At 43.5% G+C, this 12,475-nt stretch overlaps 1 protein-coding gene across 4 annotated transcripts in view; it reads right to left on the reverse strand.

Moving 5' to 3' along the window:
• LRRK1 (leucine rich repeat kinase 1) overlaps positions 1-12,475 on the reverse strand; it is a 261,637-nt gene that overhangs the window by 78,143 nt on the left and 171,019 nt on the right. For all 4 annotated transcript variants that reach the window (XM_073618358.1, XM_073618359.1, XM_073618360.1 and 1 more), the window contains 3 exons: positions 4,431-4,595; positions 2,987-3,159; positions 82-202 (listed from right to left, as the gene is read on the reverse strand). In XM_073618358.1, the coding sequence (XP_073474459.1) occupies positions 82-202; positions 2,987-3,159; positions 4,431-4,595 (459 nt within the window). The remainder of the gene's footprint in view (positions 1-81; positions 203-2,986; positions 3,160-4,430; positions 4,596-12,475) is intronic.

Below are 12,475 nucleotides of genomic sequence, written 5' to 3' on the forward strand. Positions count from 1 at the left end.
GATAAAGGAAGTCTGTAAAGAAGAAAATTAGAGCAAAATACAGTACACACAACCACATTGAAAAAGTCATAGATTATTTACCAGTCTCCCTACTAGTTTCTGGGATCCAATTGTGCTCCCCACGTCCTTCATATTACAAGCCGCACTGAAGATCAGGTGTCGTAACCCATCCAAACCTTCAAGCGTCCTGCAGGAGAGCTCACTGGCAAAGAGAAAACATCAATATGCGTAAATTCTATACATTTATAGAGGAAGTAAACTCTCCCACTCTGATGCTTCTTTTCATTTAGTCCATTATAATAAGTAATTATCAAACTATAGCCACAGTAATCCAGCCCAAAAATCGCATATTACTTACTGTTTAAAGAAACTTTAAAAAACTTGTTTCTAGGGGTCAGGCAGCGCCATCTTAAGTATTGTTTTCTGAGTCCACAGTAGAGTGTATTTCCGCCCTTACATTGAGCACTTCCTGTACTGTTAACCAAGCCTCCTTCTCAATCCAACGTTTCTATGGCAACCCTGCTTCCCTGCTCATAGCTGACTTGTTTTATTCCATAGTTTTTACTTGTGCCGATTATCTAGTGTTTGCCTATGTCAGTCTTAGCTTCAGCTGATAAGACTGCAGTAATGCTGTCTGATGCCTTTTTTTCCACTCCATGTGATGTCACATAGTCACATGGGGTGTAGTAGGAAGCTCTGAGTGATTATGCAGTCTTGTGGGATTTCAGTGTTGTGCCATAGAAGTCCTGATAATAGACAGACAAGCACACAGAATGTGCCGTAAATCGGGGGAGATATGGGCATGCTCAGTGATGTCATTCTAAAGAACAAAAAGGATTACAACAATACTGTGCAAGTATAGACAAGCAATCTTCATTAGGGTTTTTTATGCTGATTCACATGGGACAAAGCTGTGGGGTAGAGTTTACAACCACTTTAACAGGGAGAGCAAAGTACCACTGAATACATTATATATGCCTTAAAATACACTGATTTTAAAAACAACACTTGATGGAGGATCATAAGGCAGCTTTAGATTTTGGTAAGCCACCTAAAGCTGGCCATAGAGGATAACATTTCAAAACGAAAATTCTTAGGAAAAGTCTTATGAAAATTCCCAGAACATCAGAAAGAAAGATTGTGTCTGTGTCAGGGCTGGGTTCAGCCCTTCCTTCTCTGAGCTGGCTGCTCAGCTGTTGACTAATTGCCAGCGCCTATCTCTCCACAGTTACTCAGCTGTTGATGATATCCCGCTCGTCAGTCCTGCCCTACTTAATTAAGCCGTCCAGTCCAGAGGAGCTCTGCCTTCACCTTGGTCAACATCACAGAAACGTTCTCCTGCGATCCTGTTCAAGACCTGATTTGCTGACATTCCTCCTGGCTCCAGATCCTGATTGCTGTTTCACAACATGGATCCCTGACTTCTGGCTTGGCTGACTATTCCGGTTACTGAACTTTGGCTATGTTTTGACTACGTTTGTTCTTTTTACTTTTATTATTAAACAAGTGTGATTTTACTGTACTTCTGTCTCGGCCTGATTTCATGGTTTCTGCTTTTAACATTTGACTTTGCAATGAATGGACTTTACCGAACAAAAAAAACACATACACTGTTAGAAATTTGTTCGTTCGAGAAAAATTTCCTACCCTGCTCCTTCAAATTTTCTTGTCACTGCGGTTGATAATGAACGCTGATTTGACCCCACTAATGTTTAGACAAAAACGAACAAACTTTCTTCGAGCATTTTTTTCGCAAGAATTTAAATTCTCCTCATCTATGGCCAGCTTTAGAGTTTTTATATCTCTCAAGGTGTCATCAGTTCACTTTCTTGGTGTGCACACCTGCTATGACCAATGTAAGGGGGTTCTCATGCCCCTTGCTAAATGGGCAGGGGCACCTTAAACTATGAGGACAGGAGTATGGGATTCTGGGAGTATGGGATTATGTCAAGGAGTTCTTGCTTTGAGAATCTAAGATTGATTTACATCTGTAAGTATAGGTTCCACCTAGAACGCTAACATTATTTTTTGGGTGGCTCAAGGCCTTATGGGGTTCAGGATTAAGCTTAAAGGAGAAGTAGGGCCAAAGGTTTTTTGGCCCTACTTCTCCTATGGATCACAGGAGAAGTTAATTGTTACTCCTGTGACCCGTTATCAGCTGCTCCAGGCTCTGGAAACATCCCAGATGTCGAGATCCACCTAGATGCCTGGACTGGCAACTGGCTCAGCCTCTCAGTGAGCCGCTGAGAGCCTGAGCTAGCAGCTCCTGTCTCCTCCACAGCCCAGCGCTCCAGTAAGCGCTGGAGGGGCAGAGAAGAGAGCCAGAGACGGACAGTCAAGAGCTCTCTGCTCACTGAAGACTGACAACCGATCATTCAGCGGTCTTTGATCGCTCAGGTCTCAGTCTTGGAAGCAGCGGGGATGGGGGGCAGATGCAGCATTGGACCGATGATGTATCTACCCAGGTGAGTACCGGTAATTATTATATATATATATATATTTTTAAGAAACCCGTACTTCTCTTTTAAAGGGTTAATTCTCCATTTCAGGAAAAATAAAAAAAGTGAACTAACACCCTACACCCTTCCTTGGTCCCTGCTGTACTTACCTCCATGGATGATTAGCTGTCAGTCCCCAGACAGGTAACACTCCGGGGATTTGAAATCCTCACTCTTCTCCCCCTACTTTCTGCAGCACTTCCAGGACAGATCAGAGCAATTCTCTGTGCCAGCGCTGACCAACCAAAATTGCTCTGATCTATCCCTGAAGCCCTGCAAAAAGAGGAGCATGGATTTCAAATCCCGGGATTGCTACACTGCCTGCATTGGCACCGACAGTTAATCACCCACGGAGGTAAGTACAGTGAGGACTGGAGGGGTGGGTGGGTGTAAGACGTTAGTTCACCTTTTAATTTTTCTGGAAAGATGAATTTGCACTTCCAGTCAATGAAAAGAGGGGAAAAAAAAGAAAATCAGATAATACTCACTGTAAGTGTTTGATGGTTATATCAGGAAACCCTGTAGCCCTAGAACCTGATGGAGAACGGCAAAGAGCCAAAACGTAGGCGCGGAGCGTGGCTATTCTCTCCAAACGAAACTTGGTCTCTATGAAGTCCAGGTGTGTCCCCACCACTAAAACCACAGAATTTGGTGCTTTTGCCTGGAAAGAAATAGCATAAATAATAATAAATCCATGTGAGCCATCATCAAAGTACAGCTGGGTACAGATTCTAGATAAGATAGCCTGAGGGCTTTGGGAGATAAAATTGTCAATTAAAGCTTCCCATACACTGTTAGATTTTCATTCAAACATTCATATGCAATTCTGAAAAATCTTTCGTCACAGCATTCGATGATGCCACAAAAGAGTCACTGAATTTCATTCCAAAGTTTTTTTAAAAATATACACTATATTGTCAAAAGTATTGGGATGCCTGCCTTTACATGCACATGAACTTTAATGGAATCCCAGTCGTCGTCCGTAGGGTTCAAACTTTAAGCTCCAGAAGGTTTTTCCCCCTTTCATGACCAGGCCATTTTTTGGCACTGTGTTACTTTAACTGGTAATTGTGCAGTCATGCAATGCTGCAGCTAAACTATGTTTATATAATTTGGGGGGACTTGTTGACCCCCATATCTCAATGTAAAGAGGACCTGTCGTGCTTATTCATATTACAAGGGATGTTTACATAAAATTTAAAGCGCACTTGTTCCCGTGCACTCGCTCGCAGAAGCGAACACAGTACGCAAGTCGCGCCCACATATGTAAACGGCATTCAAACCACACATGTGAGGTATCGCCGCGAACATTAGGGCGAGAGCAATAATTCTAGCACTCGACTTCCTCTGTAACTCAAAACACGCAACCTGTAAAAAAATTTAAAGTCGCCTATGGGGATTTTTAACTACCGAAGTCTGGCGCCATTCCACTAGCGTGCGCAATTTTGAAGCGTGACATGTTGGGTATCTATTTACTCGACGTAACATCATCTTTCACATTATACAAAAAAATTGGGCTAACTTTACTGTTTTTTTTTTTTTTTTTTTGAATGCATGAAACTTTTTAATTTTCAGAAAAAACGTGTTTGAGTAATAGCTGCGCAAATACCGTGCGAGATAAAAAGTTGCAACGACCGCCATCTTGTTCTCTAGGGTCTCTGCTAAAAAAAAAAAAAAAAAAAACCTATATAAAGGTTTGGGGGTTCTGTGTAATTTTCTAGCAAAAAAATTATGATTTTTACATGTAGGGGAGAAATGTCAGAATTGGCCTGGTAGGCAAGTGGTTAATGAGCAAAATTGAGAGCCCCCCCCCCACCCGAAATCCTTCACCAAAATTACTCTATTCATCCCTACTTGTATAATATTATCATCATAATCAACATAAAGGGGGCAGAACACATGTATGCCACATTCAGTAGAATATCGTCTTACCTCGATATTGAGAAGCCAGTACTGGAGATTGGACACCGCCTCCTCCCCCAGGGCCAGGTTCCACACCACGATGTACAAGGCCTTGTCTGTAAGGAAGCACTGGTTCACTGCAGCCACTGTTGCGGAGCCTCCCATGTCCCATACATGGAACTGCACAGAATCGACCTACTTAAGCAACACAGGACAGTGCAGAATGGAACAGTGAGTGGAAAACTAAATCACCGCAGATCAATTGCACAAAAAAAGATTTCATATGTAGCAGAAAATGAGTCAATTTTTGTAGCATAATTTCCAACATTTTACAATAATTTTCAGGCACACGGTGCTGATGAGGTGCATCTAGGCCAGTCCTTCTCAACTAGGCTTCCCTGGAAGCCTAGGGTTCCTCCAGAGACTACAAAACAAAAAAGAGGAGCGCACCAACCCAGCACATTACCATTATACCCTATTTATACCGTTAAGAAGAAAAGCAAATAGTATACTCACAAACTATTTTTCAGTAGATAAGCATATCAAAAGACCAAGAGCCAACTATCTCTAGATCAACTATGCATGTCCAATAACACAGAAAGGACCCTTTTGCATCGTTCTGTATATAATTGTATTGCACTCTGCCCTCACTGTGCACACGGCACTAATATCGTTGTTTTCATTACATTTTTACATTCTTTCGAGTCCTGATTAGAATTAGCCTGCCTATGTTACGCCCCTTGTTACCATAAACGTACAATGTAATATTAATGTGATACCTACGTAATCATGTGTATAAAAACCTCCAATTGCGTCATAATAAAGCAGAACTGTTATGTGGAAAGATGCGGAGTGTATCTTTGGTGTCTGTTCCCTACTGCAGTAGTTATTAATTTGGAACCGCTAATCAATATGAGGATTTATCTATAAATTTCCATGTCACATCCGATATGACCAAAGCGTTTCGAGGGATAACCCCTCTTCTTCATGTCCCCCTCAAAACGCGTAAAGCCATACTGGACATAAAAAGGATATTCCTGCGTTATAGCCCATGCATAGTCGATTTGGAGACAGTCAGTTCTTGGCTTCTTGACATGCTTATCTACTTAAATTGTGAGTATATTTGCTTTTCTTCTTCAATAAACAGTGTATTATGGTAATGTGCTTTGTTGTTTTGTAGTGCTGTGAATGAAGGGATTCCCATAGTCTCAGGAGGGCTGCAGCGCTGTAACCACAAACTGAAAGAGTGAAAAGCCTGCTAGATCCTTAGCACCACATTCGAGTGCAGGAGATATTATTGTGTGTATAAAGTTCTTCCAGAAGCTGATAGGGGTTCCCTGAACATCGAGCAGTTTTTGCCTCTCAGATAAGTAACCGCTGACAACAACAATCTTTTCAGATATCTGGAGGGGAGATTATTCCAATGACTACAAATATAAGGAGCTTTCTTTCCACTGACCAACACACCAATGTACCCTAGCAATTGTTAGCCGGGGTTCCTGAGACCAGAAAGTTATTTCAAGGGTTCCTCCATGTAAAGACTTGTTGTACCTTACATAATGTATATCCAGTGAAGTGACTAGCCTCGGGTGACACCCAGACATGAAACAAATCCTCATACATAAGTTGTACCTGTTTGTCTGCAGTTTTCTCTTCTCTGCAGCCATCCAAACTACAGAATTGATACAGCTTGTCCAAGCTTTCAGAAAGCAGGGGTGGCGGGGAGCTGAAGTTACACTCTGCAGAGCTCAGTGAATGCTGATTGGAGGAAAGGGACACAACCCAATTCACACATCACACAGGAAAAGAGCTGAGGATGTCAATCACAGGCTGTGTGCTGGAGCTTCCTCCCCTGTCGCCTTTTTACTGTATCTCTTGGTGGTCAGGAAAACTTGTCAGAAGTGACTCATGCAGATAGCAGAGGACAGAGGCATCAGGAAGAAATGATACTTAGTGTCCTAGATTGAGAAAAGTACACACTGCAGAGTGGTATGTTTTGTTAATTTTTCATGTCTGAGGTTTACAACCATATTAACCACTTGCTGACCGTTCTATAGCAGTTTTGCATATATGTATATATACCTGATCTTGCACTTCCGCCTGCAGCTTGCGTGCTCGCTGCCGGCGAGCCTGTTCTGCTGTGTTATTCACAGCAGAAGCCGATCTGTGGGTGCTGGGCACTCGACGTCCTCCGGCACCCGCCGATCGTACCACACAGAACGGGATCTGCTTATGTAAATGAGGCAGATCTCCGTTCTGACAGGGGGGGGAAGGAAGGGATGGATTCTGTGTTGCTGCAAAACAGGGAAAAAAATTCCATCTCTTCCCCTTAGTAGCCCATTAGCCCATACAGTACACAAAAACACTGGCTAGGCACACAGTTAACCTTTTGATCACCCAAGATGTTTAACCTCTTCCTAGCCAGTGTCATTAGTACAGTGACCGTGCATATTTTTAGCACAGATTACTGTATTAGTGTCATTGGTTCCCGTAAAGTGTCAAAAGTGTTAGTGTCCGATTTTTCTGCCGCAATATCGCAGTCCCGCTATAAGTTGCTGATCACCGCCATTACCAGTATAAAAAAAATTCCATAAATATATACCATGGTTTGTAGACACTATAACGTTCACGTAAACCAATCAATATACGCTTATTGTGATTTTTTTTCAACAAAAATATGTAGCAGAATACATATTGGCCTAAATTGATGAAGAAATTAGATTTTTTTTTCTATTTTTTTTATTGGATTTGTTTTATAGCAGAAAGTAAAAAAATATTGTTTTTTTTTGTTTTTATTCCAAAATTGTCAGTATTTTTTTGTTTATAGCACAAAAAGAAAAAAAAAAACCTCCCTAGGACACACTTAACCCCTTGATCGCCCTCTAGTGTTTAACTCCTTCCCTGCCAGTGTCATTTACACAGTAATCAGTGCATTTTTATAGCACTGATCGCTGTATAAATGTGAATGGTCCCAAAATGGTGTCAAAAGTGTCCGATGTGTCCGCCATGAGGTCGCAGTCACGATCGCCGCCGTTACTAATAAAAAAAAAATAATAATAAAAATGCCATGAATCTATCCCCTTTTTTGTAGACGCTATAACTTTTGTGCAAACCAATCAATATGCACTTATTGCGATTTTTTTTTTACCAAAAATATGTAGAAGAATACATAAACTGAGAAAGAAATTCGTTTTTTTATATATTTTTGGGGGACATTTATTATAGCAAAAAGTAAAAAATATTGCTTTTTTTTTGTTCAAAAGTGTCGCTCTTTTTTTGTTTATAGCGCAAAAAATAAAAACGGCAGAGGTGATCAAATACCACCAAAAGAAAGCTCTATTTGTGGGGAAAAAAAGGACGTCAATTTTGTTTGCTTACAGTGTTGCATGACCGCACAAATGTCAGTTTAAGTAACTCAGTGCCGTATCGCAAAAAATGTCCTGGTCAGGAAGGAGGTCGAGTGGGTAAAGAGCTTGAGAAAGGCGCTGATCTAGGCTAATCACATGCAATACCTGGAGGGCACCGGGGGCTATATACTCATTTATGTTTACTACACTGGAATTATTTTTTTCAGTGCTGCTCAGTGGGAAATATGGGTTACTGAACATCACAAATAAAGCACACACCGCTCAAACAAGTCTAAATATTCTAATCTCAGAATATGAGCATTCCAAAGCGTCCTGCATTCCAAGTTTTACCTTTTAATGCAGCTGAAAGAAAACATTTTTAGAACTACTTTAATGAAAAGTTTGAAATGGATGTCAGATGTTCAATTTTGTATACAACATCTCTCATACATAGCAGCCAACACCAAAAAACAAAAAAAAAAAATGGGCCTATAGGGTCCTTCCACAGGGGGGCGCTCTGCTCGGAGTCACATTGAGGTCCAGAAAAAACAAAAAAGGACTGCAGACCTGGACGGACTCGGAGGAAGGCAGATCTAAAACGGATGCAAGTCTGTTTACACCCTCCTCACCAAAGAGCTGCATGGAGCTTCCAATCAGGTCCACCTGAAAAACTGAAAGGCGAACGTGATCGAAAAGTCCGTGTAAAAGGGACCTTAAAAAAGGTACAAATAATGTAAACCAATTTATTTATACTGTTAAAAATTGTATTCTATTAGCATACATCTATTACAATTTTTCAATACACTATTTGTACAGTATTCATCCACATCTCTGCCTATAACCCATCAATCATATCCTTTTTATATCCCTACAAAAGAATACAATAATGCATATTCATAGGAATCAACATATGATGGGGAGGCTGTATACATTCTCAATGCATTTTGTGAACAAACTGCCTTCTTCAGGAGTGAGGTGTGTATATTACACATAATATATAAAACAAGATATGGTTACATTTTAAATATCTTTGTATTAGTTATGTACTAAACATACCCACCTCACTCCTGAAAAAGTGAATTCACGAAACACGTTGAGAATGTGTACAGCCCCCCGTCGTAAGCTGATATCTAAGAATATGCATTATTGTGCCCTACTGACACCATCCCCTGCTCTTCTGATACCATGCACTGTCCTACTGACACCATCCACTGCTCTTCCGATACCGTTCACTGTCCTACTGACACCGTCCACACACTGTGCACTGCCCTACTGACACCAACCTCTGCCCTAGTCCTCTGCCCTACTGACACCATCCTCTGCCCTACTGACACCAACCTCTGCCCTACTGACACCAACCTCTGCCCTACTGACACCAACCTCTGCCCTACTGACTCCAACCTCTGCCCTACTGACTCCAACCTCTGCCCTACTGACTCCAACCTCTGCCCTACTGACTCCAACCTCTGCCCTACTGACTCCAACCTCTGCCCTACTGACTCCAACCTCTGCCCTACTGACTCCAACCTCTGCCCTACTGACACCAACCTCTGCCCTACTGACACCGTCCACATACTGTGCACTGCCCTATTGACACTGTCCACAGCCTTACTAACACCATCCTCTACCTTGCTGACACAGTACACTGCCCTACTGACACCAACCTCTGCCCTACTGACACCAACCTCTGCCCCACTGACTCCAACCTCTGCCCTACTGACACCAACCTCTGCCCTACTGACACCAACCTCTGCCCTACTGACACCAACCTCTGCCCTACTGACACTGTCCACATACTGTGCACTGCCCTATTGACACTGTCCACAGCCTTACTAACACCATCCTCTACCTTGCTGACACAGTACACTGCCCTACTGACACCAACCTCTGCCCTACTGACACCGTCCACACACTGTCCACTGCCCTACTGACACCGTCCACACACTGTCCACTGCCCTACTGACACTGTCCACACACTGTCCACTGCCCTACTGACACCGTCCACACACTGTTCACTGCCCTACTGACACTGTCCATCACCCTACTGACACCCCCTCTGCCCTACTCACACCAATCTCTGCCCTACTGCCTGACAATGTCCACTTTTAGGCTGGGCTCACATTATGTGCTGGGTGGGGCACAGTAGGAGGTCCGATGTGTCCCCATTCACCATTTCAGGTCCAAATAATTGCCTGAACTCAGACCTGAAACAGAGCCAAAGACGCACAGAACCCTTCTGCTGTGTGCTCCGCGATCCCCCCCGGACCTGTGTGAACCGACTTCATTGAGAGCCGGTCACACTCTCCTATCATGCGAATTGGATGCGGGGAGATCCAATTCGCATAAATGTAAACCCAACCTAAAGATAGGCCAAGCTCATATTTTTTACAGTCACACTTTTTTTTTAATCTAAGCATGTTTTATTGGTACAAGAATGCTTTTGTTTTATTTAAACATGCCCATTTTAGCTCCTCACACTGTTAATTTTGTTTGGTCACAGCCACTGTTCACCGCAAGGCGCTATGCATGCCGCATTACCACTCTCCTTGGGGCACCCAAAGCTGTCCTAGGTCTTTAACAATCCTACAGTGTCTATACTAAAAAAATAAAATAAAATTGCTGTGTGCCGCTAAAGTGTTCGCGTTTGGCTTGAAGAAAAGGTGGCAGCCCTAGCCACCGCTCCGGAGGAAAGCAGCAGCGCTTTATAAGGTGATTTCAAGCCACACCTTTGCTGCTACAAAAGAAGAGAGACCAGAAGGGGGTCTTTAATAATTCACTTCTTTTTTCTCTGGCGGCGTGCCTCAATACGGACCTGAGCTGCAGGTAGAGTCTGTAGGATCCGGATCATTGCACCCACAATCCACTGATTACCGCTGCCATGCTTTGCAGGCTCAAACCCAAAAAATAATAATATGCAGGTTGTTGCTTTGTGCAAAACGGGTACATTTTTATTAATTCTGAAAAAGGTGGAATGCTCCTTTAAGCAAAGCCTTTTTTTCTACATTTGTGTCGGTTTTTTTACTAAAAATGAATTCAGATGCAACAAGGACTTATAATTGGTTGCTATAAAGTACCACGCTTGCTTTTTCACTTGTCTATTGTATTTTATACGACCATCTAATAGCAATAGTCCAAATGCCCTTATATTTTCCAGGCAGCCAGGCTTCCTATTCCTTCAAATTCTAATAGCAATATTAGTGAAACATCCGTCTCAACAAAGAAGCATCTTAATACTTTCTGCTAATTAGTCAAGCAAATTGTTTGCAGTATAATCATCAGTCTGCTGGAACAATCCTGTAAGCGCGGCCTGCGTGTCAGAAAATCCGGGTCTCTCTCTTCCCTCAGGTGAGAACTGATACACCGCAGGGGTTTGGATGAGCTCCCAGCACTGAGGTCACGCCGCGCACAATGCGGTTTCTCGGCTCAAAGCGAGTCTCAGTGCGGCGTTTGGCAGGTGACATTAGGCAAAGTTTTTATACCACTGGAAAAACAGCTCATTAATAGAGAGTGTGCCGTGTACAAACAGAAGGAGTGATGGCAGATAAGATCCATCAGCCCACTTTACATTTCCGTTACGAGACGCCTGAGACTTTTACGCTGACTGTGTATTTCAATGAAATAAGCTCCAGATCTTCACCTATAGAAGTAATCTGTGCTGTCGTTTTTACAATTATCAATATCTGGTTAGCAGTTGACCCTTCCAGGTCACCAAGTCTACAAATTGGATACTTCTGTCTTAAAACATTTTTAGTAAAGGTTTTCAGAAATGTAATATCACAGGACAACCACATCGACTTGGACAGTTCACTGTCAACGGTGCTTGCCTTTACCAGAATTGTGTACACCAGGGGTAGGCAACCTTGAAGAGGTTGAAATTCACATCGCTCTCCTTACAGTAGTGTCCTCTGCCCCCCTTCACATCACCCCTCATATTAGTATCCTCTGCCCCTGCACATTACCCCCCCCCCCCCCCCAACAGTAGTATCCTCTGTCCCCCCCACTTTACATAACCCCCTACAGTAGTATCCTGTGTTATCCATCACATCACCCTCACAGTAGTATCCTCTGTTCCCCTTGACATCACCCCCCCCCATTAGTGTCCATTACCTTCCTTCACATCACTCCCCCCTCCCAGTAGTGTCCTCTATCCCCCTTCACATCACTACCCACCACAGTAGTGTCCTCTGCCCCCCCTTTACATCACCCCCCCTCCCCCCACAGTAGTATCCTCTGCCCTCCTTTACATCACTCCACCCCATAGTAGTATCCTCTGTCCCCCTTCACATCACCCTCACAGTAGTATCCTCTTTCCACCTTCACATCACTCCACCTCCCCCCCAAACAGTAGTGTCCTCTGTCCCCCTTTACATCACTTCCCCACACAGTAGTGTCCTCTGCCACCGTTCACATCACCCCCCCCCCCCCAGAGTAGTGTCTTCTGCCCTCCTTCACATCACCCCCCCCCCCCAGAGTAGTGTCTTCTGCCCTCCTTCACATCACCCCCCCCCCCCACAGTAGTGTCTTCTGCCCCCTTCACACCACCCCCCCCCCACAGTACTGTCCTTTGCCCCCCTATACATCACTCCACCCCACAGTAGTATCCTCTGTCCCCCTTCACATCTCCCCCCACAATAGTGTCCTCTGCCCCCCTTCACATCACTCCCCCCCCACAGTAGTGTCCTCTGCCCCCCTTCACATCACCCCCACAATATTCTCCTCTGCCCCCCT

Source organism: Aquarana catesbeiana, linkage group LG03 (genome assembly GCF_042186555.1).
Source record: "Aquarana catesbeiana isolate 2022-GZ linkage group LG03, ASM4218655v1, whole genome shotgun sequence".
NCBI lineage: Eukaryota > Metazoa > Chordata > Amphibia > Anura > Ranidae > Aquarana > Aquarana catesbeiana.